At 39.9% G+C, this 27956-nt stretch overlaps 1 protein-coding gene across 1 annotated transcript in view; it reads left to right on the top strand.

Moving 5' to 3' along the window:
• LOC149434698 (uncharacterized) overlaps positions 1-27956 on the top strand; it is a 226566-nt gene that overhangs the window by 10901 nt on the left and 187709 nt on the right. Inside the window, exons 3-14 of the mRNA XM_089663502.1 lie at positions 496-633; positions 3603-3804; positions 5998-6134; positions 8680-8817; positions 12579-12774; positions 13087-13262; positions 15423-15560; positions 17446-17641; positions 21589-21716; positions 23193-23330; positions 24670-24871; positions 25945-26072. Coding sequence (XP_089519628.1) covers positions 496-633; positions 3603-3804; positions 5998-6134; positions 8680-8817; positions 12579-12774; positions 13087-13262; positions 15423-15560; positions 17446-17641; positions 21589-21716; positions 23193-23330; positions 24670-24871; positions 25945-26072 — 1917 coding nt within the window. The remainder of the gene's footprint in view (positions 1-495; positions 634-3602; positions 3805-5997; positions 6135-8679; positions 8818-12578; positions 12775-13086; positions 13263-15422; positions 15561-17445; positions 17642-21588; positions 21717-23192; positions 23331-24669; positions 24872-25944; positions 26073-27956) is intronic.

Raw genomic sequence — 27956 nt, 5'->3', positions numbered from 1 at the left:
GCCATACATACTAAACTAAGCTCGTGCAGAGTGACCCCTAGAGCTCTGTACTATCAGCAGATGGATTGGTTACAGTAGAAGAAGGGGAGGATCAGAGAAGACAGGATCAAACAGACTTTTTACGCAATGCAAAGGATTAACCCCTTAGGTTCCAAAGTGAGTATAACAAGCATGCTTTACTGCATATACAGACTGATTGTACTGGTGTGGGTTTATTAACACTTTAATGCTACATATCAATCTGAAACTATCATTTCCACACAGTAACAATGCTGCTGTGAGATTTCACTGTAGAACAATTAGCAGGAACTGACAAATAAGAGATCTATTAGCAGGAACGGGTTATAATACAATATGACAAGTGGGACTTGAAAAACTAAATCTACAATGTTACTGCTAGTGATACATATATGTCATTTTTATATTTAGCCCACATTTTATACTTTGACTTACCTGTCAATGGAGATGTGTTACTGATACTGTATTACTTTTCAGGGTCTTCAGAGATACCAAACAGTATGCAGATTGTCTGGTCATCTTCGAGGGATTCTATGAACATCAGCTTCCAAAGTTTTGACACTCCAGATGGAGCCGTAGTGGCTTATGCCATCATCATGACCACCGATTTAGATGGTAGGAACAGCAAAAGTTATATCATTACATTAATCATCAGAAAGACATTATAACTGAGCATATGAAATGTATGCATTTTAATATTTGCTTATACAGTATATATCATTGTAATATATATATATATATATAAAATTATTATTTTTAATTTTATTTTAATTTTTTTCCCATGGGACAAGTATGTGATATTATTGGTCCTCATCTTCTTACTCTGGTGGTGGACTGCAGTGGCCCCAGGTGCTGCATGATTGGCTTGAGGAATAGTCCCCAGAATGAGTTAACGGTAAATGTTAGTTCTTACTTGACTTAAGATCCAGGGTCAGGTGGTAGGAAGGAGCCACAGAGGAAGGAGGTGCAGGAGCTGCAGGGAGTTCTTTATGGAAGATCAACAAGTTGTCCAAAGTTCGTCAGTGGAATTCATCCTGCAAGAAAAGAAAGCAGTGAGTCATGTAGACATCAGCCTTAAGATTTCAGATCAGAACAACTGTGGAATGGTTAGGGCCACAATGGTTTTAAGAACAGCTGTCCACATTTTTGGGGGGTCTAGGGAGGTCTTAACATCACCCTCTGCGAGCAAACATGCTAGGAGGTCTCAGTTTCCTGAGCGCCTTAGTCCTTCTCGCTCCCCCAAGGTCTGGTATCCATCTGGGAGCCCCATTATGACCCTGCAGCTTCTTGCTCCCTGTACATACCTGTACAGTCACAGGGGCTGGGAGGAATCCCCATCTTCGCAACTGGAGTTTGGGTCCCCAGCCATGTATATGGCCAACTCCCAATGTCGCACTGTGCTGGATTTTGCTGAAGATCAAAGCAGGGGTGTAGAAAGGTCAGGGTAGGCAGTAGTGCAGCATCTCCTTTGGTGATGATCGAACAGTCACTAAGACACTAAGGGGAAGATTTACTAAAACTGGTGCACACAAAATCTGGTGCAGCTTTGCATGGTAGTCAATTAGCTTCTAGGTTTTATTGTCAAAGCTTCATTGAACAAGTTAAGGCTAGAAGCTGAAGTTTGGCACCGTGCAGCAGGATATATAGCTAACATGGCTGCCTTCAAGTGCATCTACAATTACATGTTTTGACCAGAAACACACCTTGATAAAATTACTTAAACAAAACAAATCTTTTTTTAACAGGGATACCAAAAACACTAAGCATTCTCATTAAAAAAAAAAAACAGATTAAAAATTAAAATACTATGAAACTAAAAATTAAAATAAAGATTTTTTTTCAAGAAAAAAGAAAAAGCATGGCTGACTCTATCAAATATAGAAAACATTATTTTGCTGTTGAATGTATTTTCATTGGTTATTTGTTATGCTATCCTACGGTTGATACATTTCAAATAAATATATATATATATATATTATGTGGCAGTGCGGTATCCTGCCACGGTGGAAAGCACGATGGAGACCCAGGATTCTCAACCATACAAGTTGAGGGGCTCCAGGCAGTTTTCATAATGCAGAGGAAACTGGTTTATCAGTTTCCTCTTTGGTTTGTAAAGCCTGTTTTGGGACCTGTAGCCTGGAGATTTCTAAGAGAATTGGGAGGGATGAAATCTCCAATCCTGGGCCCATATTTTGGGAGCAGCCAGCGTGCTGATTGCACAGGTGTGTGCAGGCCTTTTAGGGGAAGCCAGGCCATGATTCTGGGCTCCACCCCGGCAAACGGAGTCAGGAGGGCTCCACCCCGGCAGATGGAGTCAGGAGGGCTCCACAACGGCAGACGGGAGGTCTCTGCCTTGGAGGCAGGTGGAAGCCAGACTAGCTGTGCGCTAGTGGTCATAATTTGGGAAGAGTCTGCAGGAGACAGACAGTGAGCTGTGTAGCTGAAAGAGCCAGAAGGCTGAATTTGTTTGATCATGGATACCCCTGTGTGGGAAGCATTTGTGTTATGTGAACTTTCTTTTAAATAAAATTGGGCAAAAAGGCCCTTAAAGAAGCAAGTTGCTGTGTGCTTTAACGAGAAGAGCTCTACCACTTGAAGCGAGTTCCCACAATATATATATATATATATATATCATAGTTTGTAAATTTTATAGCTACAGACTAAAAACTATAAACGTTCTTTTTTTACCAAACAAATGTAGCAGACTACAATTTGTTCTAAGTTTATGAAGAATTATTATTTATTTTCAAGGTTTACCACAAACATTAAGCCTTCCCTTTAAAAAAGACAGATTAAAAATTAAAATATTGTGAAACTAAAAATTAAAATAAAGATTTATTTTTCCAAGAAAAAAGAAAAAGCATGGCTGACTTTATCAAATATAGAAAACATTGTTTTGCTGTTGAAAGTATTTTCATTGGTCATTTGTTATGCTAATATATATATATATATACCATAATTCGTAAATTCTACAGCTACAGACTAAAGACTATAAAGTTTCTTTTTTTACCAAACAAATGTAGCAGAATACAATTTGTTCTAAATTTTATGAAGAATGATTATTTATTTGCCAGGTTTTATAGCAGAAACTAGGGGAAACAGGTGTTTTTTTTTCCAAAATGTTTAGCCTTCTTTCCCCTATACTGTATAGTAAAAAATAAAAAAAAACTAGTGGTGATGTAATACCACCAAAACAGAATTCTATCTGTCTCAAAAAGTTACATAAAATTAATTTGGGTACAGTCGCCGAGTAATTGCCAATCAAGGTATCCCAGTGCTGAATATTGAAAAATGGCCTGGACAGGAAGGGGGGTTTAATATGCAAGTTTTCAAGTGGTTAAAAAAAATCTTCTATTTTTTAATGTTTTAAACTTAAATAAAAAAAATCTTTTTCGACACCGATGCCTAAATATTAAGCATTCCCTTTAAAAAGATAGACTAAAAATCAAAATAATTATTTATGTCAAGAAAATAGAAAAATTGAGGCAGAATCTGTCAATTATAGAAAATATCATTTTGGCATTGAAAGTATTTTCATTGGACATTTGTGATGCTATCCCATTGTATTTTTTTTTATCTTGCAGGTAACGAACCAACTAAAGAGTCTTTATCGAAGACATATAATGATTTCAAGAATGGGTTGACCAGGACCTACGTGACCTCTGTCATTGAGCCGCAGAATATTCAGGACAATGATCAACTGAATAAGATAAGTGTCCAAGTGGGAGATGGCACTGTTTCAAGAGGATACACCAATGGACTATTGGACCCCACATTAAACTACAGGTAATGGAGTTGCATCCACATCCATACAATGATGCTTAAAAATCAAAAATTACATTGCTCAGACGCTAGACTGAATCTCTGTTGGACGGACTTTTGGTGGAAGGATTTAAAAAGATCCAAATATTAATTTTAAGAAAGATCTCTGTATAATATTTACTAGTGATGAGCAGAATTGTGAGTTTTCACTTTGGTGAAATTTCAGCAACGATTGATTTATTTCAGCAAAATTTAACAACATAGGAATGTGGTCCTTAAGTCGGTACTAGTTCTCGAGGAGCTGAACACTCCTGGATTCGGTTTGAGCAGGAGAACAAGACTAAAGCTCAGGAAGCTGAATCTGAACAATAGTGAAGTCAATGGAATAAGAATGTTAAAAGACAGTTCTGCTCATTTTCTGGGCTGATAGGTAAAGGGTTGTAGGCAGGTACAGTCTGCTTTCTCCGCTGTAGCTGGCACTCAACAGTGCAGCTGGGGAGGAAGCCAAGAGAAACTTTATGGTTTCCTTGGTCTCCTGGAGCAGCATTCTGGTTGGCTATGCTGCATTCAGGTGACCCTGGTGGACATCTTGGATCAAGCAGAGCCTTTTTAAATGCCCGCACCTAGGTTTTGGCACAAATTTGTGAAGTGGCTAGTGTAGGGAGAGGTACCCCATCTGTCAGGGACAGCATTAGTGTTCCAGAAGAGTAGGGGAAGTGTAGGGCCTATTTATCTACACTTCTTCAAGCTCACTCTTTCGTCTGACCAGCCATACTGCACTCCACCTCCCTTACCAGGTCCCTTTTTATGCTTGGGCCTTCAAATGCTATTCTCCACTGCATTAACTGTGAGTCTCCTTAACCTCTTTGCACCAGTCGTGTGCAAATGTGTGGCTTTCTGACGTCTGGGCCTTGACGCCGAGCTTGCAAATAAGAAAAATATATGTGCTGACAGCGTGTGCCCTGCTCATTCCCAGCACACATGTTTGGTACTCACGGAAAGGTCCCGATCTTCTCTTTCGATTGGGACCTTTCCCGATCATGTGACCAATGTGACTGCAAATCACGGTTGTCACATGACCTTAAAACCCCGCCCCGCCTCCCAGCTTCTGAAACCCTTAAAGGGCCGGGAGGGGCTGGCACCAAGGGGTTAAAGGGCATTCTTCCTGCCAGGCTGTTGTGACTGTTCAGCAAATTCATCAATATACTCGTTTCGGCAGCTGAGCCTAGTCTACAGGGTTGTCAAACAAATGGCATAAGGAAGTGGACACGGTCCTAGAGTCACTGGGGATGTCAGTGACACCAAGTTAGTTCTCCCCCCCCATGTCAGAAAGTCCACCGCAGTCCCGCTGACAGTCGCTGATCGTCGCCATTACTAAAAAAAAATCCCATTATCTATACCTCCATTTTTAGACGCTATAACTTTCACGTAAACCAATTAATTTACACCTATTGGGATTTTTTTTTAGCAAAGACACGGAGCAGAATATATTTTGGCCTAAATTTGTGACGAAATTTTATTTTTTAGTCAGTCCCCCCCCCCAGTGTCTGAATGCCCATCGCAGTCCCACTATAGGTCACTGATCACTGCCATTACTAGTATAAAAAATAAATAAACAAAGATCCCAGTATATATACAGCCATTTCTAGATGCTATAACTTTCACGTAAACCAATTAATTTACACATATTGGGTTTTTTTTTTAGCAAAGACACGGAGCAGAATACATTTTGGCCTAAATTTATGATGAAATTTGATTTTTAAAATTATTTTACTGGATATGTTTTATAGCAATAAGTCAAAAATTTGGTTTTTTTTTCAAAATTGTCAGTCTTTTTTTGTTTATAGTGCAAAAAATAAAAACCACACAAGTGATCAAATACCACAGAAAGAAATCTTCATTTGTGAGATAAAAAGGACGTAAATTTAATTTGGGTGCAGTGTTGCATGACTGCCAGTTAAATTAACGCAGCCGTATCGCAAAAAATGGTCTGATCAGGAAGGGGAGGGGGGAATCCTCTGGAGGGCAAGTGGTTAAGGAACCCCTGACAACCTGTAGAGGAACCTCAGAGTTCCACAGAACCGTGCTTGAGAAAGGTTCCCCTAAGGTTCCCTTGAGAAAGGGGTTAATGTTGAATACATTTCAGTGAAATTGTTACATTTGCTGCAAAAGCATTCCTTGTAATAATAAGATGGACGCTGATCTCTTGACTTTCAGGGTCTACATAGTTGGCTTTACCTCGATAAACTATGATCCAGCCACAGACACCATCAATGGAGATCAGTCAACAGCATCTGTTACCAGTGTCTCTGGTTCTGCTTCAACATCTGCTACCTTTAGAAGGGGTAGAAGAGGTATATATGTAATGTCATTTAGTTAACATTTTGCACTATTTCTATTTGTGCCGTATGTTCTTTTCTTTATCAACTATATATTAACCGCTTAGCTGCCGCCGTATAGCAGATATACTGCTACACAGTGGCACTGGTGCGCAAAATCACGTATATATCTCCCCCCTTGCCCTCTTTCTCCCCCCTCTCTCTCTCTCCCCTCTTTCTCCCCACCCCTCTGCCCTCTTTCTATCTCTCTCTCTGCCCTCTTTCCCCCCCCACCCCCCTGCACTCTTTCTCCCCCCTCTTTCTGCCCTCATTCTCCCCCCTTCTCTCTGCCCTCTTTCTCCCCCCTCTCTCTCCCCCCTCTCTCTGCCCTCATCCCCCCGCGCTCTTTCTCCCCCCCTCTTTCTGCCTTCATTCTCCCCCCCATCTCTCTGCCCTCTTTCTCCCCCCCTCTCTCTGCCCTCTTTCTCCCCCCTCTATCTCCCCTTCTCTCTCTCCCCCCTCTCTCTGCCCTCTTTCTCCCCCCGCTCTGCCCTCTTTTTCCCCCCCTCTTTCTGCCCTCTTTCTCCCCCCTCTATCTCCCCTTCTCTCTCTCCCCCCTTTCTCTGCCCTCTTTCTCCCCCACCCCCCCTCTGCCCTCTTTCTCCCCCCTCTTTCTGCCTTCATTCTCCCCCCCTCTCTCTGCCCTCTTTCTCCCCCCCTCTCTCTGCCCTCTCCCCCCCTCTATCTCCCCTTCTCTCTCCCCCCCTCTCTCTGCCCTCTTCCCCCCCCCTCTCTCTGCCCTCTTTCTCCCCCCCTCTCTGCCCTCTTTCCCCCCCCATATCTCCCCTTCTCTCTCCCCCCCCTCTCTCTGCCCTCTTTCTCCCCCCCTCTTTCTGCCATCATTCTCCCCCCTCTCTCTGCCCTCTTTCCCCCCCCCCTCTCTGCCCTCTTTATCCCCCCTCTCTCTCCCCCCCTCTCTTCTCTCTCTCCCCCCTACCTACTACATGAAGCTGCAGTGCTGTCACCAGGGTCCGGGGATTACACACTGACCTGCTGTATACTCTGCCCACCACTCCAGCTCTCCAACTTCAGCACCCATGACAGGGATGTGGACCTGCACCTCTGCCGAAACTCCGAGGAGGAGAGGTGTCCGAAGTGCCCGCCTCACTGTCCGTCCCCTCAATGCCTGCTTATTTAAGCAGCAGCACATACAGGAAAAGACTGAGCCTCTCATGGGGCCCTGTAGTGACCCTTAGCCCTCGGTCAGTACGTCCCTGGAGGAGCTGGTCCCGTGTCACCCCGTGCAAAAGGTTTCACCCAGTGTGGCTCGCACCCCCCGTACCTGCCTAGGAACTCCCCTGGATCCATGACAGCCTTGGCTATAAGGATGGGATTAAAAAGGATACTGCCTATCATCCGGCCCTGAAGTGTACATCTATAACTGGTGGAGGACACAGCTTTTCCTCTTGGACTAGCTACAGCTTAAATTTGGAGAATGTTGGAGCCCGAGGATTCCTGAGTGCCCTTGTCATCAAAATCTATCGAAACCAGAAAAATGTTTCTACTTTGAAACTTTTCAGCTACAATTTATTTTAAGATTCTGTAACTTCCTAAAATGTTGGAGTTGGGCTTTCATTTGTTTGTCACTTACTTAAGTTACATGGCCATCTAAAATACCAACTGGCACTTGTGCAATGATGTGTCTGTTTAATTTTGAAGTACCATGAGCTTGGGCTGTTGTATTGATGCACCTCCTTGGGTGTAGATCCATGACAGCCTTGGCTAGAAAGAAGGGATTAAAAAGGATACTGCCTATCATCCAGTCCTGAAGGGTACATCTATAAGTGGTGAAGGACACAGCCTTTCCTCTTGGACTAATTACAGCTAATATTTGGAGAATGTTGGAGCCCGAGGATTCCTGAGTGCCCTCGTCCCCAAATCTATCGAAACCAGAAAAATGTTTCTACTTTGAAACTTTTCAGCTACAATTTATTTTAAGATTTTGTAACTTTGTAAAATGTTGGAGTTGGGCTTTCATTTGTTTGTCACTTACTTAAGCTACATGGCCATCTAAAATACCAACTTGCACTTGCGCAATGATGTGTCTCCATTTAATTTTGAAGTACCATGAGCTTGGGCTGTTGTATTGATGCACCTCCTTGGGTGTAGATCCATGACAGCCTTGGCTATAAAGAAGGGATTAAAAAGGATCCAGCCCTGAAGGGTACATCTATAAGTGGTGAAGGACACAGCCTTTCCTCTTGGACTAATTACAGCTAATATTTGGAGAATGTTGGAGCCCGAGGATTCCTGAGTGCCCTTGTCACCAAATCTATCTAAACCAGAAAAATGTTTATATTTTGAAACTTTTCAGCTATAATTTATTTTAAGATTCTGTAATGTCTTAAAATGTTGGAGTTGGGCTTTCATTTGTTTGTCACTTTCGTAAGCTACATGGCAATCTAAAATACCAAAACTGCAATGTTACTGCTAGTAACAGACTGTGTAATATATGTCATCTTTCTAATACGCCCACATTTAAATTTTAACTTTTCTTTAAATAAAGTGATTTCTTTTTCAGGTCATGGAGAGATACCAAGCAGTGTACAGATTGCTCGCTCACCCACGATGGATGCTATGGACATCACCTTCAAAGGTTTTAAGACTCCATCTGGACCCATTGTGGCTTATGCCATCATCATGACCACCGATTTTTTTGGTAGGAACAGCAAACTAAATGGAATTAAACTAACTAGCATCATAACTGTGAAATTGAAATCAATTAAAATGACTAGTCTTACAATTTTTGAAGGATTGCTTTAGTTACTGTAGTTGGGATGTGATATTGGCCACACAGCAAGTGCATTGGTTTCAATGAACAGGTTGACTCATAGAATTGCAAGAATGAGTAAAGCACAACCATTGTGTGACACTACAGAGCAGAAAACAGATCCAGGATAGGGAATGAGCAAACATGGCTTCCTTCATGAACACCAAGTTATGCCGAGAACAGGGGCGGACTGACAACTCATGGGGCCCCCCGGGCAATAGGGGATCATGGGGCCCCTGTGTCCTTGCCCAAACTCAAAAAAGCCTATGAAAAAGGTACCAGGGGCATCTCATGGGGCCCCTTACTGACCCCAGGCCCTCGGGCAGAGCCTGAGTTTCCAAATGGTCAGTCCGACCCTGGCCAAGAAACATCTTCTGATAAGCCTGAAGGTTTTTGTGAATGTACTTAGTGTGAAGATAAAAAACCTTCAGTGTGCAGCTCACCCCCAGCCCCTTTAATACTTGCTGATGACGATCTATTGGTCGAAACGCGTTGAGGTTTTATGGCGTAATTTCCGACGATGTCACTTTTGCCCTTTGGAAAGCGGCAGCCATCTTTTTCTTCCAATACTATCACATAGAGCTGAACACACTCAGTGCCGAGGAAAAGGCACTCATTTTGTGAGTTTATATACAGTATATTATTTTATCCCCATATTACACAATGGGATGTTCGTTTTTCATTTGATTTTTATGCTGACCACCTGCACATTAACTGTGGAGGACAGGAGGAGCGCAAGTGCTGTACCCATTCCCAATAAGGATCACTGGTTAATAACTGATATCTGACCTGGTGAATATATACTAGCTACCATGGGCAACGTCGTGGAGTAACAGCATTGGTACCATCAATACGTGGCATTTTGGGTCAGTCCCAAGCAAAGCGCTAGTGACCTACCTAGAGATAGGTGGTCATGGCAGGATGTTGAGTGTACATCCATGTGGGGCACCAGTCTGAGCCCTATGAAGCACTTGTCACTGTAATTACAGAATCCAATACCAAGGAATCAGCATGTTTGCACTTTATTTGCACATGTTGGGACTGCAAATTTTTTTTTTAATTATTATTTTTTAAATTATTTTTTTTTATATTAAAATATTTTTTTAATTATTTTTTTTAATTAGGGTTGTTATTATATTTAAAAACATGTTTTTTTGTGTAAATACAATGTGAATGTGATATCAGATCAATAACCCCTTAAACCTACACTAATTCCAAATTGGAAAAAAAACTTTCAACCCCTGAAAGTTTAAAATCAAATAAATTAGTCCAAAAGAGAATCTTCCCTCTTTTATCAAATAATCTACCTATATGTACAACAACAAAAGTTTCCCCATATAGTTCTATACGTGAACTAACAAAAAATCATAAAGTCCAGTGTCCCAATGATCAAAACTAAATCATAAAAGTCCAGTGTCTCGATAATAAAAATAGTAGAACCGAAAAAAAGGAATGTGTATCTTGCAGCGTTGATTGTGTTCGGTGATTTATGTGAAAAACCTCAAAGATAAAGAAACTCACAATAGTGCATTACCATAATATAATCAAAAAAAAAAATAAAAAAAAAAATATATATATATATACGCTTACATGCACACACAAATGTGTATCATAAAGTTGTGCAACACTAAGTGATAGTGAAACACTTGTGAAAACCTTCCAAACAAATAGTAAAATACTCGTGCTCAAAAATTCTGAAATCCTGAAGTGAAACACTCAGTGAAACTACTATCCACACGTGACACTTCTAGTGAGTAAGGCAAATGTACCCTTACCAACAGTAGAGAAAAACCACGCCTTTATAGTATAATTAGTAGAAATCCTCCAAAGGAGGATATGTTTTTTTTGTGTGTCACATTCTGTATGTGCAGTCTATATGATAGCGTTTGTATTTGTTTTATTTTTTGTGTCTATTCAGTTCACAATTAGGACTGCTGCAACATAGGGTATTAGTATACACAGTATATTCCTTAAGCGCAGCAGTATTCTTTTCTATTCCCCCTAATACTGGTCTGAGCCCAATCACGATCCGTCAATGTGCATGAGAGCAGAAGCTCTCCAGGCTCTCTCCCTCCTCATGGCTGGGACACATCAGTGGGAGACATTGGCTCCTGCTGCTGTAAATCATAGCCAGTGGGAAGAGAGGCGGGAACAGGGGCGGTCTGAGCATTTGGGAACTAGGGCAGTGCCCGGGTCCGTAGGGGGCCCCATGAGATGCCCCTGGTGCCTTTCATAGGCTTTTTTGGGTGTGGTTTGAGTGTGGGCAAGGACACAGGGGACCCATGATTCCCTATTGCCCGGGGGCCCCATGAGTTGTCAGTCTGCCCCTGGCCGGGAAGTGGCTGAGCTGTGCCCTGTGTGTCCCTTGGGCAGGAGCAAACATGCGCAAAAGCTCCCACAGCAAGCGGCTTTCTATGGGGACACATGACGGGGGGGGGCTGAGAAGAGGAGGATCAGGACTGTTCTGTGCAAAACCGCTGTAAAGAACAGGTAAGTATGACAGGCACCCCTTCAATGACTGTACATACGGGACTCTTCTAGGCTTAACTCCACATACAAAAAGAACAGAGGACATCTCCCATAGTGTAATGCTGTTTAATTTCACATAAAATTGTTCCAGGGTGTCACTCACATGATAGAAGCAGTAACAGATCGATTTAAAATTTAAAGCTCCCGCTCTGTAAACAGCTGGCAAAGATGTCACTAGGCTCCGCCCCATGCGTTACACCACCAACCACTTGGCTTTGTCAGGGAAAAACTGATGCTGCCATCTAGCGCATCTTTTTGGAATTACCATGCTTGGTTGACTTGTATTAATCTATAGGTCCACGGTATGAGGTGAGCGGTCAGGTGGAGCACTGTGTTTTTTTGAAAAGACTTCATTTGTCCGGAGCACATCGTATTGATTTTTCACCATTTAAGCACTTTATTGATTTTTCACCATTCAAGCACTTTATATATTTATTTCTAATTTATATCTCATATTTTGATCGAACTATCACATTTGAAGGTTTTATGGACTATTATGTATATATGAGTTTGCGCAACACTATTTATATATGTTTTAAGTGTGGGATCACCTTTTAAGTGTTATTGCAGCAGGTCTATTGTATTAGCTCATTCACAAGTTTGATAGCGCACTTCTTTTTATTTTAAGTGTGACATGTTTGTGATTTTTTTAAAAAATACCCTTACAATCACTGCGAACAAAACAAATTCTTTTTTATAGGGTTATCAAATATTTTAGGCATTCCCTTGAAGAAAAATTACAATAAAAATAATTATATTTAAAAAAAAACATTATAAAAGTTTATTGTATTTTTTTAGACATTTTTCATGCGCTCCAATTGGTCATTCCTTTTTAACTTGCAGGAAACAGACCAACTAAAGGGACTTTAAAAAAAAAAGTTATGCTTAGAAACATATTTTGAAAACAATATTTAAATAAATCAAATCCTTTTTATATGGGTACCTAAAACTACCTTGAAAAGTAAAATAATTATAATAAAAAAATCATGATTTTTTTTTAAAGAAAAACATAAAAAACAAGGCTGAATCTATCAAATAAGGAAAATATCAAATGGTGTTTCATTTATTTTCATTAGTCATTTGTCATGCTATCCCATGGGTCATTCTTTTTTAATTTGCAGGCAGCAGACCAGCTAAAGGGTCTTTAGCAAAGACATATAATGATTTCAAGAAGGGGGTGACCAGGACTTATGTGACCTCTGTCATTGAGCCGCAGAACATCCAGAACGCTGACCAATTGATAAGAGTCCATGTTGGAGATGGCACTGTTTCAAGAGGCTACCTCAATGGACCTTTGGACCCCACAAAACACTACAGGTAATGGAGTTGCTTCCACATCCATCCAACGGGACACTCCTTGTGTTTGAAAATCAAGAATCAAGATTCACTAGACTGAATCTTTGGTAAACTGACTGCTGGTGTAGAGATTTGAAAAGTTCCAAATATAGATTTTCAGAAAGATCTCTCTTTATTAAATACTATTGATGAGAAAAATTGTCAGTGAAACTATTATATTTGCTAAATCATTCCTCTCAAAGAAATTATATTGTAAAGCGCTGAGCAAACTGTTGGCACTTTATAAATCCTGAATAATAATAATAAAATGGATGTTGATCTCTTGACTTTCAGGGTCTACATAGTTGGCTTTACCTCGATAAACTTTGATCCAGCCACAAATGCTATCAAGGAAGATCAGTCAACAGCAGCTGTTACCAGCGTCTCTGGTTCTACTTCAACAACTTCTACTTTTAGAACAGGTACATCCAGCTTCTCTGGTTCTGCTTCATCATCTACTTTTAGAACAGGTACGTATCATAATGTATTTACAGGTAACATGTTTCACATTTTATATCTGTGCTGTACGTTCTTTTGTTTATCACATATAACCTAAAAAATAACTGCTGCCTCCAGGGGCAGACTGACCATTCAGGCACTGCCCGAGGGCCCGGGTTCAGTAGGGGGCCCCATGAGGTGCCCCTGGTACCTTTCATAGGCTTTTTTGGGTGTGGTATGAGTGTGGGCGAAGACACAGGGGCCCCATGATTTCCTATTGCCCGGGGGCCCCATGAGTTGTCAGTCCGCCCCTGGCTGCCTCCCATATCCTAGTCTTTGACTATTCCCCCAAACCCTTCCTTCCCACATGTAAGAAAATATATTTGAAATATATTTTGAAAATATTCTTCCCAAATATATTGACATATATTTGAAATACTACAATTTTGGCCGTATTCAATATATTTAAAAAAATATATGTATGTGTGTATATATATATATATATATATATATATATGTATCTGTGTGTATATACATATATATATACTGCATGTGTATGTATATATATATATATATATATATCTGTGTATATATATGTATGTGTGAGTGTGTGTATATATATATATATATATATATATATATATATATATACTGCATGTTGAAATGTGTTTTTTTATATATTACATAAAATATGAAAAATATTTTTACAAATTAATTTTTTTAAAATATATTCTTCGGATTTTATTTAACATATAAAAAATTAATTTTAACATGTATTTTTACATATATGTGTAAGTGTATATCAAAAACTGTAGATTAAATGCATTTTTACAGACATACAGTATATTTAAAAATGTATTTTTACAAATATTTTTCCTATATTTTGTAATAAAAAATGCATTTCAATGTACAGTATATGTTTATATATATTTATTGAGAAATATTTTGAAATATATTGAATACGGACAAAATTGTAGTATTTCAAATATATGTCAATATATTTGGGAAGAATATTTTTAAAATATATTTAAATATTTTTTATTTCCATGTGGGTTTGTACCTGCTCCTTCCTTGAAAGGAAATTCCCTAAAAATATACCCTAATTCCATCCATCTGCTGTCTGGCCCATAGATGGTTTAGGTCCTTTCTTGTCTTTTCCAGCTATGGTGATGGGTGGCCCTTACTGCAACATTGACTGGAACCTGAAAAATAATGTGCATTCCATCCATCTTCTGTCTGATCCATTGATGGTTTAGGTCCTTTCTTGTCTTTTCCAGCTATGGTGATGGGTGGCCCTTGCTGCAACATTGACTGGCACCTAAAAAATAATGTGCATTCCATCCATCTTCTGTCTGATCCATTGATGGTTTAGGTCCTTTCTCGTCTTTTCCAGCCATGGTGATGGGTGGCCCTTACTGCAACATTGACTGGAACCTGAAAAATAATGTGCATTCCATCCATCTTCTGTCTGATCCATTGATGGTTTAGGTCCTTTCTTGTCTTTTCCAGCTATGGTGATGGGTGGCCCTTGCTGCAACATTGACTGGCACCTAAAAAATAATGTGCATTCCATCCATCTTCTGTCTGATCCATTGATGGTTTAGGTCCTTTCTCGTCTTTTCCAGCCATGGTGATGGGTGGCCCTTACTGCAACATTGACTGGCACCTGAAAAATAATGTGCATTCCATCCATCTTCTGTCTGATCCATTGATGGTTTAAGTCCTTTCTTGTCTTTTCCAGCTATGGTGATGGGTGGCCCTTACTGCAACATTGAATGGCACCTGAAAAATAATGTGCATGCCTTTTTCCATGTTGTAGTACCATGAACGTGGGCTGTTGTCATGATGCACCCCTTGGGTGTGGATTCATGACAGCCTTGGCTTGGAGGTAAGGGATTGAATAACTGGCCTTTCATCCAGGCCGGAAGTAGGCATCTATAAATGGTAGAGGACACAGTCCTCTGGGAATAATTATAGCTTGAGTGTGGACACAGTCCGAGTCCGAGGGATCTACAGCTATAATGACAGATAATAATACGATATTAAAAGTGGGATTCAGAACAACAAAAGTTGCAATATAACTACTGGTGACAGTCTGCATCAAATATGTAATTTTTCTGTTTAGCCCAAACTTACATGTTACGTTAATTGTAAATGGAGATTTGATAATATTATACTGAATTGTTTTTCAGGTCATGCAGAGATACCAGGCAGTGTGCAGATTGTTCGCTCATCCTCGAGGGATGCTATGGACATCACCTTCCAGAGTTTTAAGACTCCATCTGGACCCATAGTGGCTTATGCCATCATCATGACAACCGATTTATTTGGTAGGCAGAAAAAACTTTATAGAAGTATATTAACTAGCAGCATAACTGTGAAACCGAGAACCGTTTGTTCATATTCAATATATTTTTTTTATATATATATATAAAATATTGTATTATATACAGTATATACTGCATGTAGAAATGTGTATTTTATATATTACAAAATGTATGAAAAATATTTTAAAAATATGTATAAATATAAATAAATATAATATATGGACAAAATCGTGGCCATATTCAATATATTATTCAATATATATGGCCAAAATTGTGGCAATGTTCAATATATTATATATATATATATATATATATATATATATATATATATATATATATAAAATATATTGTATTATATATATACTGCATGTTGAAATATTACAAAATATATGAAAATATTTTTACAAATATATATTTTTTTAATATATTCTTCAGATTTTTTTAACATATAAAAAAGTAATTTTAAGATATTCTTTTACATATATTTGTAAATGCATTCCAAAAATGTAGATTTGTATTTTTAAAGACATTACAGTATATGTGAAATGTATTTTTAAAAATACTTTCCATACATTGTGTAATAAAAATGCATTTCAACATACAGTATGTATATATTATTATTATACAGGATCTATATAGCGCCAACAGTTTGCTCAGCGCTTTACAATATAAAGTGAGACAATACAATTACTATACATTTCAGTACAGAAGGAATATGAGGACCCTGCTCGTGGAGCTTACAATCTAAATATATATATATTTATTAAATGAAATATATTTTGAAATATATTGAATATGGCCAAAATTGTAGTATTTCAAATATATGTCAATATATTTGGGGAGAATATTGTTAAAATATATTTCAAATATATTTTTCTTCCATATGGGATATTTTGATAGCATTATTAAATAAAACAAAAAACAAATCCTTTTGTAGGGTTGACTAAAATGTAACATTCCTTTAAAAAATGTAAATATTTAAATGAAAATCATGGGGGTTTTTTTCAAGAAAACTGAAAAGACAAGGTCGAATCTATCAAATAGAGAACATATCATTTGATGTTGAATGTTTTATCAGTAGTCATTTGTCATGCTATTCCATTGGTCATTCTTTTTTTAACTTGCAGGCAATAATCCAGCTAAAGGGTCTTTAGCATAGGGGGTTATTTACTAAAACTGTGCAGTTTTAGTAAATAACTGCAAATCTGGTGCAGTTCTTCTTAGAAAATAATCAGCTTCCAGGTTTTATTGCCAAAGCTTAATTGAACAAGCTGAAGTTAGAAGCTGATTGGCTGCCATGCACAGCTGCACCAGATTCTGAGTGCTCCAGTTTTAGTAAATTTACCCCATAGGCTTCAATTGTGAGAAGGATCACTAAGGCACATCCATTGTGTGGCACTGCAAAGCAGAAAACAGATCTAATTTAATTAAATGTAGTCATATTCTTTTTATCGGGGTACTTAAAACTCCCTTGAAAAACAAAATACTTATAATAAAAAAAAATCATGATTTTTTTTCAAAGAAAAACATAAAAAGCAAGGCTGCATCTATCAAGGTTTTAGACATTTTTCATGCGCTCCCATTGGTCATTAATTTTTAACTTGCAGGAAACAGAGCAGCTAAAGGGACTTTAAAAACAAGTTATGCTTAAAAACATATTTTGCAAACAATATTTAAATACGGTACATCAAATCCTTTTTATATGGGTACCTAAAACTCCCTTGAAAAGTAAAATAATTATAGTAAAAAAATCATGATTTTTTTTAAAGAAAAACATAAAAAGCAAGGCTGAATCTACCAAATAAGGAAAATATCAAATGGTGTTTCATTTATCTTCATTATTCATTTGTCATGCTATCCCATGGGTCATTCTTTTTTTATCTTGCAGGCAGCAGACCGGCTAAAGGGTCTTTAGCAAAGACATATAATGATTTCAAGAATGGGTTGACCAGGACTTATGTGACCTCTGTCATTGAGCAGAAGAACATCCAGAGCGCTGACCAATTGATAAGTGTCCATGTTGGAGATGGAACTGTTTCAAGAGGCTACCTCAATGGACCTTTGGACCCCACAAAACACTACAGGTAATGGAGTTGCTTCCGCATCCATCCAACGGGACACTCCTTGTGTTTACAAATCAAGAATCGCATTGCTCAGACACTGGAATGAATCTCTGTTTATTTGACCACCAGTGTACAGATTTGAAAAGTTTCAAATACAGATTTTCAGAAAGATCTCTTTAAAATAATTATTTAGTGATGAGCAAAATTGTCAGTCTTCACTTTGGTGAAAGTTCAACAACAGTTGGGTTGTTTTATAAAAATGTAACAACAAAAGCAAGTAATCTTCAAGTCATTTATAACACAGTGATCTTGTAGGTTTGTGTATCAAAAGGTTGGCCGAAGGGTCATCATTATGATCAGGGTTGGCTCAATGTCAGCAGGGGCGTATTTACCACAAGGCAAACAAGGTGTTTGCCTAGGGTAGCATTTTTTAGGGGGGCAGCGCCACCCCCTGGCAGAACTGACACACGTGGTAGCCGCTGACTGAGGATAGGGAGCAAGTGAGGCATTGACACAGCAGTGCGGGCTGTTGAAGGGTGTTGGACTTTTGTTGCCGGATCATTGTCAGAGATAGGCACAGCAGCGCGGGCTGTTGAAGGGTGTCCAACTCTCGTTCCCGGATCATTATCAGAGATAGGCACAGCAGTGCGGGCTGCTGAAGGGTGTTCAACTCTCGTTGCCGGATCATTGTCAGAGATAGGCACAGCAGTGCGGGCTGCTAAAGGGTGTTTGACTCTCGTTCCCGGATCATTGTCAGAGATAGGCACAGCAGTGCGGGCTGTTGAAGGGTGTCCAACTCTCGTTCCCGGATCATTGTCAGAGATAGGCACAGCAGTGCAGGCTGCTGAAGGGTGTTTGACTCTCGTTCCCGGATCATTGTCAGAGATAGGCACAGCAGTGCGGGCTGCTAAAGGGTGTTTGACTCTCGTTCCTGGATCATTGTCAGAGATAGGCACAGCAGTGCGGGCTGCTGAAGGGTGTTCAACTCTTGTTCCCGCATCATTATCAGAGGTAGGCACAGCAGTGCGGGCTGCTGAAGGGTGTTCAACTCTCGTTCCCGGATCATTGTCAGAGATAGGCACAGCAGCGCGGGCTGTTGAAGGGTGTTCAACTCTCGTTCCCAGATCATTATCAGAGATAGGCACAGCAGCGCGGGCTGTTGAAGGGTGTTCAACTCTCGTTCCCAGATCATTATCAGAGGTAGGCAGAGCAGTGCGGGCTGCTGAAGGGTGTTTGGGCTGCTGAAGGGTGTTCGACTCTCGTTCCCGGATCATTACCAGAGATAGGGACAGCAGTGCGGGCTGCTGAAGGGTGTCTGACTTTCGTTCCTGGATCATTGTCAGAAGTAGGCACAGCAGTGCGGGCTGCTGAAGGGTGTCCGATTCTCGTTCCCAGATCATTGTCAGAGGTAGGCACAGCAGTGCAGGCTGCTGAAGGGTGTCTGACTTTCGTTCCTGGATCAGTGTCAGAGATAGTCACAGCAGTGCGGGCTGATGAAGGGTGTCCGACTCTCGTTCCCCAATCATTGTCAGAGATCAGCATAGAAGGAAGACATCGCTCCCTCTCTTCCTCTGAACCCCCTTTTTTCACTGACTACTCTCCTTCTTCCCTTCGCCCTTACCCGTCCATGTCACCACTTGCTACCACTCCTTGTTTCCCCCTCCCCCTTCTCTGTCCCATACCCCCTTGTCCCTGTTCCATGCCCCCCCTCCCCCTGCCCTTTTACCCCCCCTCCGCTCCCCCCCCTTTTTTTTACCTCCCTTTTTCTTCAAGCCTATGGATAACCTGGTCATACTTAGCACGCATGTTTGCCTTTCTACATGCTGCCTTAGGCGGTAACTACCTACTCCCCAAAGTTGATCTCGAGATACTAAACCCATACTATGACCCCCGCCCTAGTATAGATCGACGTGCAGCTCTTTGTATTCTGACATTTTTTGTTGGAATCTCCTGTTGTCAATATCTCATTATGCTCTGTGATTTTTCAATACCTGTTTTTCAGTTTTCTCATTTTCCTGTTGAGCGTTAGGCCCATACCCATGTTTTGTTTTCTGCCGGATGCAGGAATTCCTGCATCCTTCTTGATTGTACCTGTATGTGACACAAATGACCATAACCAGTCTCAGCCTGTTGATCTCATACTCTGTCCCGATCTTTTGTTACTTTTTTCTGTGTTATTGCATTGGAATTGTAACTTTTGGCTTGAAGCCTTCCAATAAAATATTTGAACAAGAAGGAAGACATCGGGCTTCCCATGGCTCCTGGGGAGGGTGATTTTACTCTTGCCTAGGGCGGCACACAACCAAAATACACCACTGAATGTCAGCACGGGGATGGGGATCACATGGCTTTCCCAGAAAACAAATCCATCTGTTTTGGTATTCCTCCAAGCCGTCTGCATGGCTAACCTTGAGGTTAATGTCGATGACAAGTCAGTGAAATTGTTACATTTGCTGCAAAATCATTCTTCCCAAATAATAAAATAGATGGTGATCTCTTGACTTTCAGGGTCTACATAGTTGGCTTTACCTCTATAAACTTTGGTCCAGTCACAGACACCATCAGTTCAGGGTCTGTAAAGTGCAGAATACAGATTTTACTTAAATATATTTATATAATAATTAACCATCTTCTGTCCGTCCGTTGTATATAAACGGCCGGACTGTGGTAGTGCAGGGTCGGGTGGCCGTTTATAAACGGCCTCCCCGCACCCTGCTTGTGTGTGCTCCCTGGGAGCACGCAGCACCGCGATCCGGTGCCCGCTGTGTCCTCCGGACACAGCGGAACACCGATCGTCGGACGGGACCTCTGTGCGAGGTCCCGATCATGTGATCACTGATTGGCCAATCAGTGATCACATGCAGAGTAGTAAGCAATATGTCACTTGTGACATCATTGCTTACTACGTGTGAAATCTGTGAATGATCACAGAGGTCACATGGTACAATGCTATTCACAACAGCCTTGTGCCATGTGACAAGCTGTGACCAATCACAGCTCACTCAGTAGTTCTCAATGGCTGCAAGAATACAGCCAGAGAGAAGGAGAAATGATTGCTTTTACATCCTTTATGGGTGTTAAAGCAATCAGTGTAACAAAAAAAAATCTTCATCACCCCCTCATACGTAGTACAGTGTCACCATGGTGACACTGTACTGCTAGGGTGACAGTATGTAAAAATAAATAAATAAATAATAATATAAAAAAATGTAAAAAAAAATGTTTAAAAATTATAATTTTTGGTTATAAACTAATTTGGGTTATTTTTTTTTACTAAAAATATAGCGCAATAAATTTTGGGCAGGATTTATGATGAAATAATATTTATTCGCAATATTTTAGAAGAAAAACACTTTTTTAAAAAATGTTTGGACATTTTAATTTGCATAGCAAAAAAAATAAAAATCCCAGTCGTGAATAAATACCACCAAAATAAAGCTTTGTCTGTCTCAAAAAATTGCTAAAAAATTCATATGGGTACAGTGTTGCATGACCGCACAATTGTCATTCAAAGTGTGATAGCACTGAAAGCTGAAAATTGGTCTGGACAGGAAGGGGGTGAAAGTGTCCGGGCTTGAAGTGGTTAACAATGATGAACAAAATGATCAGTTTTCACTTTGGTGTAATTTCAGCAGAAATTGGGTTATTTTAGCAAAATGTAACAACAAAAGCAAGTGATCCTCAAGTGAATTATAACATGTTGATCATGTGGCTTCGTGCATGAAAAGGTTGGCACTAGGGAAAACATTAGGGCTAGGGTTGGCTTTGTTCATCAACAAATGTCAGCACTGGGATGGTGATCACATGGCTTTCCTAGAAAACAAATCCATGTTTTTTAGAATTCTTCGAAGCCGTCTGCATGGCTAACCATGAGGTTAATGTCAATGACAAGTCAGTGAAATTGTTACATTTTCTGCAAAATCATTCCTCCCAAATAATAAAATAGATGCTGATCTCTTGTCTTTCAGGGTCTACATAGTTGGCTTTACCTCTATAAACTTTGATCCAGCCACAGACTCCATCAATGAAGATCAGTCAACAGCATCTGTCACCAGCTTCTCTGGTTCTTCTTCAACATCATCTACTTTTAGAACAGGTATATACATTATATAATGTATTTACAGGGAACATTTTTCACATTTTGCATTTGCGCTATACATTCTTTATTTTATCACTTATATCCTAAACAATATCTGCTGTCTCTCATCTCCTAGTGCCTCTGCACTCCTCTAAACCCTTCCCCTGGACCTGCTTCTTGTTTTTTAAAATACAATTTCCTAAAAAAAAGTACTCTAATTCCATCCATCTTCTGCCCAGTCTAGTAGTGGTTTTGGGTCCTTTCTCCTTTTCTCCAGCCATGGTGATGGACTGTCCATACTGCATTACTGATTGACATGTGTGTAATGATGTGTGAGCTCTGTTCAATGTTGCAGCACCTTGTGCTTGGGCTGATGCAATGAAGAACCCCTGGGGAAGGTGTGTGGCGGTGGGGTGTAGATACTTGACAGCCTTGGTTCAGAGGCAGGGGTGTATTTACCACAAGGCAATCAAGGCACTTGCCTAGGGCAGCATTTTTCAGGGGGGCAGCAGCTCCCCCCAGAAGAATGGATGAAAGAAGGGACACATGCATCATGGGAACCAGGTGGGATCTGAGAGAGGCTGTGGGCTACTTGATGGTGTATGTAGAGTCAGACTCTCGTTCCTGGGGATGTCCGAAGCTTTGAAGATGAGTTCTTTCTCTCTATCTTTATATTAATAGTAGCAGCATAAGCATTAAAAATAGTCCATGTTGGTTGAATGAGTTCTGCTTTAACTTTCCTTAGCCCAAGGATTCCTGAGTGCCCTTGTCACCAAATCCATCTAAACCAGACTGTTTGCCTTCTGTCCTCCAGTCCTTCTCTACCCCCTTAAACCCTTCCTCTGCATATGCCTCTGTTTTTTTTTTAATTTCTTAAAAAAGTACCTAATTCCATCAATCTTCTGGCTAGTTCAGCAATGGTTTGGGTCTTTTCTCTTTATCTCCAGCCATGGTCCTTGATAGCAGCTTTAACTGGCACTTGCGCAATCATGTGTCTCCGTTTCATTTTGAAGTTCCATGAGCTTGGGCTGTTGTACTGATGCACCCACTTGGGTGTAGATCCATGACAGCCTTGGCTATAAGGAAGGGATTAAAAAGGATACTGCCTATCATCCGGCCCTGAAGGGTACATCTATAACTGGTGGAGGACACAGCCTTTCCTCTTGGACTAATTACAGCTAAAATTTGGAGAATGTTGGAGCCCGAGGATTCCTGAGTGCCCTTGTCACCAAATCCATCTAAACCAGAAAAATGTTTCTACTTTGAAACTTTTCAGCTACAATTTTTATTTTAAGATTCTGTAACTTCTTAAAATGTTGGAGTTGGGCTTTCATTTGTTTGTCACTTACTTAAACTACATGGCCATCTAAAATACCAAAACTGCAATGTCACTGCTGGTAACAGACTGCATAATATATGTCATCGTTATAATAAGCCCAAATTAAAATTTGAACTTTTCTTTAAAAAAAGTTGTCATACTGAATTATTTTTCAGGTCATGGAGAAATACCAGGCAGTGTGCAGATTGTTCGCTCATCCTCGAGGGATGCTATGGACATCACCTTCCAAAGTTTTAAGTCTCCATCTGGACCCATAGTGGCTTATGCCATCATCATGACCACCGATTTAATTGGTAGGAACAGCAAATTTAATAGAAGTATACAAACTAGTCTTGCAAATTTTAAAGGAAAAGCTTGTCTGAGTCTAATTTGCTTTAACCGTAGTTGAGATGTGATATTAGCCTCACAAAGAGTGTATTGGGTTCAAATCGTGGGTCAGCTCATAGACTTGCATTGTGAGAAGGATCGGTAAGGCACAACAATGCAGAGCAGAAAGCAGATCCAGATTATACAGTATTTATATAGCGCCAACGGGTTTGCTCAGCGCTGTACAATAGCAAGGGGTACAGAACATGAGACAAGACAGAAACAATACAATACACGAGGGGTTCGAGGGCCCTGCTCTTTCGGGCTTACAATCTAGGAGGGAGGGGAAGGTGGTACAGGAGGAAATGGCTGTGGGGAATGAAGTGGTGGGAGGAGTGGAGGAGGCCAGTTGTTAGGTGAGGGTGGGGTAGGCTTCCCTGAAGAGGTGGGTCTTCAGGGTGCGCCTGAAGGTGATGAGGGTAGGTGACAGTCTGATGGATTGGGGTAGGGAATTCCAGAGGATGGGGGAGGTCCTGGAGAAATCCTGCAGTCGGCCTGGGAGGAGGAGACCAAGGAGCTAGAGAGTAGGAGGTCCTGTGAGGAGCAAAGGGCACGGGTAGGGTAGTATTTGAGTATCAGGTCGGTTATGTAGTTTGGGGCGGCGCTGTGAATGGCTTTGTAGGTCAGGGTAAGCAGATGAGCTACTCCAAAAGAACAACAAACGAAACCAGCACTCCAATCTTCATGCAAACCAAGGAATTGTCAAATGCCAACCGAAGAGATGCTGCCCTTCTGAGATCGGGAAATCTGACCACTGATGAATAAAAACAAACAAGGGCGCGCTCTCATCGTGCATTACCGTGGTATAACACGTAATTTATTAAATAGAAAGGATGTATACTCATAATGGGCAGTATAGGTGATCCACAAAACAGTCACAATGCAACTGTGTCTAATGATGCGGATAAGTTGACGCGTTTCGGGAGTTAAACCCCCTTCCTCAGAGCTCAGAGAGTGCGCCCTTGTTTATTTTAATTCATAAGCAGATGAGCTAACATGGCTTCCTTTGTGTGCATCTATAATTAATAGTTATGCCTAGAAACATATTTTGATAACATTATATAAAAGAAATGAAGTCCTTTTTATAAGGTGACCTAAAATTTTAAGCAGTCCCTTGAAAAGTAAAAAGATGCAAATTAAAACAATAATTATTTTTCAAGGAAAAAAGAAAAAGTGAAGCCAAACCTATCAAATGTAGAAGGTATCATTTGGTGTTGAATATCTTTTCATTAGTCATGTGTCATTCTTTTTTTTTTTAACTTGCAGGAAACACACTAACTAAAGGGTCTTTAACAAAGACGTATAATGATTTCAAGAATGGGTTGACCAGCACTTATGTGACCTCTGTCATTGAGCCACAGAATATCCAGAATGCTGACCAATTGAATAAGATAAGTGTCCACGTGGGAGATGGCACTGTTTCACGAGGATACCTCAATGGACCTTTGGACCCCACAAAACACTACAGGTAATGGAGTTTCTTCCACATCCATCCAACAATCAATCACATGTTTAACAATCAAGAATCACATTGCTCAGACACTAGACTGAATCTCTGTTAAATATTTGAACAAGAAGGAAGACATCGGGCTTCCCATGGCTCCTGGGGAGGGTGATTTTACTCTTGCCTTGGGCGGCACACAACCAAAATACACCACTGAATGTCAGCACAAGGATGGGGATCACATGGCTTTCCCTGAAAACAAATCCTTGTTTTGGTATTCCTCCAAGCTGTCTGCATCGCTAACCATGAAGTTAATGTCAATGACATGTCAGTGAAATTGTTACATTTGCTGCAAAATCATTCCTCCCAAATAATAAAATAGATGGTGATCTCTTGTCTTTCAGGGTCTACATAGTTGGCTTTACCTCTATAAACTTTGGTCCAGCCACAGACACCATCAATTCAGGGTCTGTAAAGTTCAGAATACAGATTTTACTTAAATATATTTATATAATAATTAACCATCTTCTGTCCGGCCGTTGTATATAAACGGACTGTGGTAGTGCAGGGTCGGGTGGCCGTTTATAAACAACCTCCCCGCACCCTGCTCGTGCGCACTCCCTGGGAGCCTGGGATCTCTTGACATTCAGGGTCTGTATAGGTGTTTGAAAAGTTCAGAATACAGATTTTACTTAAATATATGTATATAATAATTAACAATGTTGAGCAAAATTGTCAGTTTTCACTTTGGTGAAATTGCAGCAAAAATTGAAAATTTTAGCAAAATTTAACAACCAAAAAAATGATCCTCAAGTGAATTATAACATGTTGATCATGTGGCTTTGTGTATGAAAAGGTTGGCACTAGGGTAAGCATTAGGGCTAGGGTTGGCTTTGTTCATCAACAAATGTCAGCACTGGGATGGTGATCACATGGCTTTCCTAGAAAACAAATCCATGTTTTATAGAATTTCTCCAAGCAGTCTGCATGGCGAACCTTGAGGTTAATGTTGATGAAATGTCAGTGAAATTGTTACATTTGCTGCAAAATCATTACTCCCAAAAAACTAAGATGGATGCTGCTCTCTTGCCTTTCAGGGTCTTCATAGTAGGCTTTACCGCAATAAACTTTGATCCAGCCAAAAACACTATCAATGAAGATCAATCAACGGCAAGTGTTACCAGCTTCTCTGGTTCTGCTTCAACAACTTCCACTCTTAGAACAGGTATATATGTTTTATAATGAACTTACAGTTAATATTTTTCACATTTTCTATTTGTACTTTAGGTTCTTTAGTTTTATCAACTATAACCTAAAGAATATCTTCTGCCTCCCAGACCTTCTCTACCCTCTTATACCCTTCCTTTGCACCTGCTCTATGTTTTGAAATAAAATTCCCTAAAAAAATCTCCTAATCCTATCCATCTTCTGGCCAGTCCAGCCATGGTTTGGGTCATTTCTCCTCCTGTCCCACATGAAAGAAACATATACTTGAAATATATTTAAAAAAATATTCTTCCCAAATATATTGACATATATTTGAAATACTACAATGTTGACCGTATTGAATATATTTCAAAATATATTTCAATACATATATATATATATATATATCTATATATATATATATAGTGACAGTGTGGCGATCTGTCACCCTGGATTCTCAACAAGGCAGGTCGAGGGGCTCCAGGGTAAGTGTTTGATACGGAGGAAAGTGGCTTTTCACTTTCCTCCTTTGTTTGTAAGGTCCATTTTGGGACCTGGAGCCTGGGGATTTCAAAGCGATTTGGGAGGGATGAAATCTCCAATCCTGGGACCAGGTTTTGGAAATGGCCAGGATACTGATTTCTCAGGTATGCAGGGCAATCTTCTAGGGTCAGGACCAGGGTTCTGGGCTCCACCCCAGCAGGCAGGAGTCAGGAGGGCTCCACTTCGGCAGACAGGAGTCAGGAGGGCTCCACCCCGGCAGGCAGGAGGTCACTGCCTTGAAGTCAGGTGGGCTTCACCTAGGAAAGGTGGAAGCCAAAAGCAGCAAGGGGCTGCTAGGGAGTAGCTGTGTGCGAGAGCCATTTTTGAGGGAGTCTGCAGGAGACAGACGTAAGCCTGAAGAGAGGCCAGAGGAAGATTGTTTATATCTGAGAGAGCCAGGAGGCTGAATCTTTTCGTTTATATTGATGATAGATACCCCTGCGTGAGAAACCTCTTTTGTTATGTGGAACTTTTCCTTTTAAATAAAAATGGGCTGAAACGGCCCTTAAAAAAAACAAGTGAGTTGCTATGTGCGTTACACAAGCTCTACCATTCAAAGCGAGTTCCCACAATATATATATATATATATACACACACACACATATATATATATATGTATATATATATATATACATACTGCATGTTGAAATGCATTTTTTATATATTAAAAAATATATGAAAAATATTTAAAAAATATATATATATTTTAAATATATTCTTCTGATTTTTTTAACATATAAAAAACTCATTTTAACATATATTTTTACATATATTTGTAAATGCAAAAATGTAGATTAAATGTATTTTAAAAGACATACAGTATATTTGAAAATGTATTTTTAAAATATTTTTCATATATTTTGTTATAAAAACGTATTTCAACATTTATATATATATATATATATATATATATATATATATATAATTATTGAGATATATTTTGAAATATATTGACTATGGCCAAAATTGTAGTATTTCAAATATATGTCAATATATTTGGGAAGAATATTTTTAAAATATATACAAAATATATTTTTCTTTTATGTGGGGTCCGGCCATGGCAATGGACTGCCCATACTACCGTACTGTTGGACATATGCATAATGGTGTATGAGCTCTGTTCAGTGTTGCGGTACCGTGAGTTTGGTCTGTTGCAAAAGTCTGTTGCAATTATTATTATTATACAGTATTTATAAAGCGCCAATAGTTCGCTCAGCGCTGTACATTACAAAGGGGGACAGAACATGTGACAGAACAATACCAATACAATGCAAAACATGAGGGGATCGAGGGCCCTGCTCTTTCGAGCTTACAATCTAGGAGATACCACTCCCCCCCCCAGGGGGTGTATCCATGGCAG

This window comes from Staurois parvus, unplaced genomic scaffold (assembly GCF_062004578.1).
Source record: "Staurois parvus isolate SC_StPar_1 unplaced genomic scaffold, SC_StPar_1.0 ptg001702l, whole genome shotgun sequence".
Lineage (NCBI taxonomy): Eukaryota > Metazoa > Chordata > Amphibia > Anura > Ranidae > Staurois > Staurois parvus.
The sequence above is the reverse complement of the archived record's forward strand: the minus strand, read 5'-3'. Positions and strand labels throughout refer to the sequence as shown.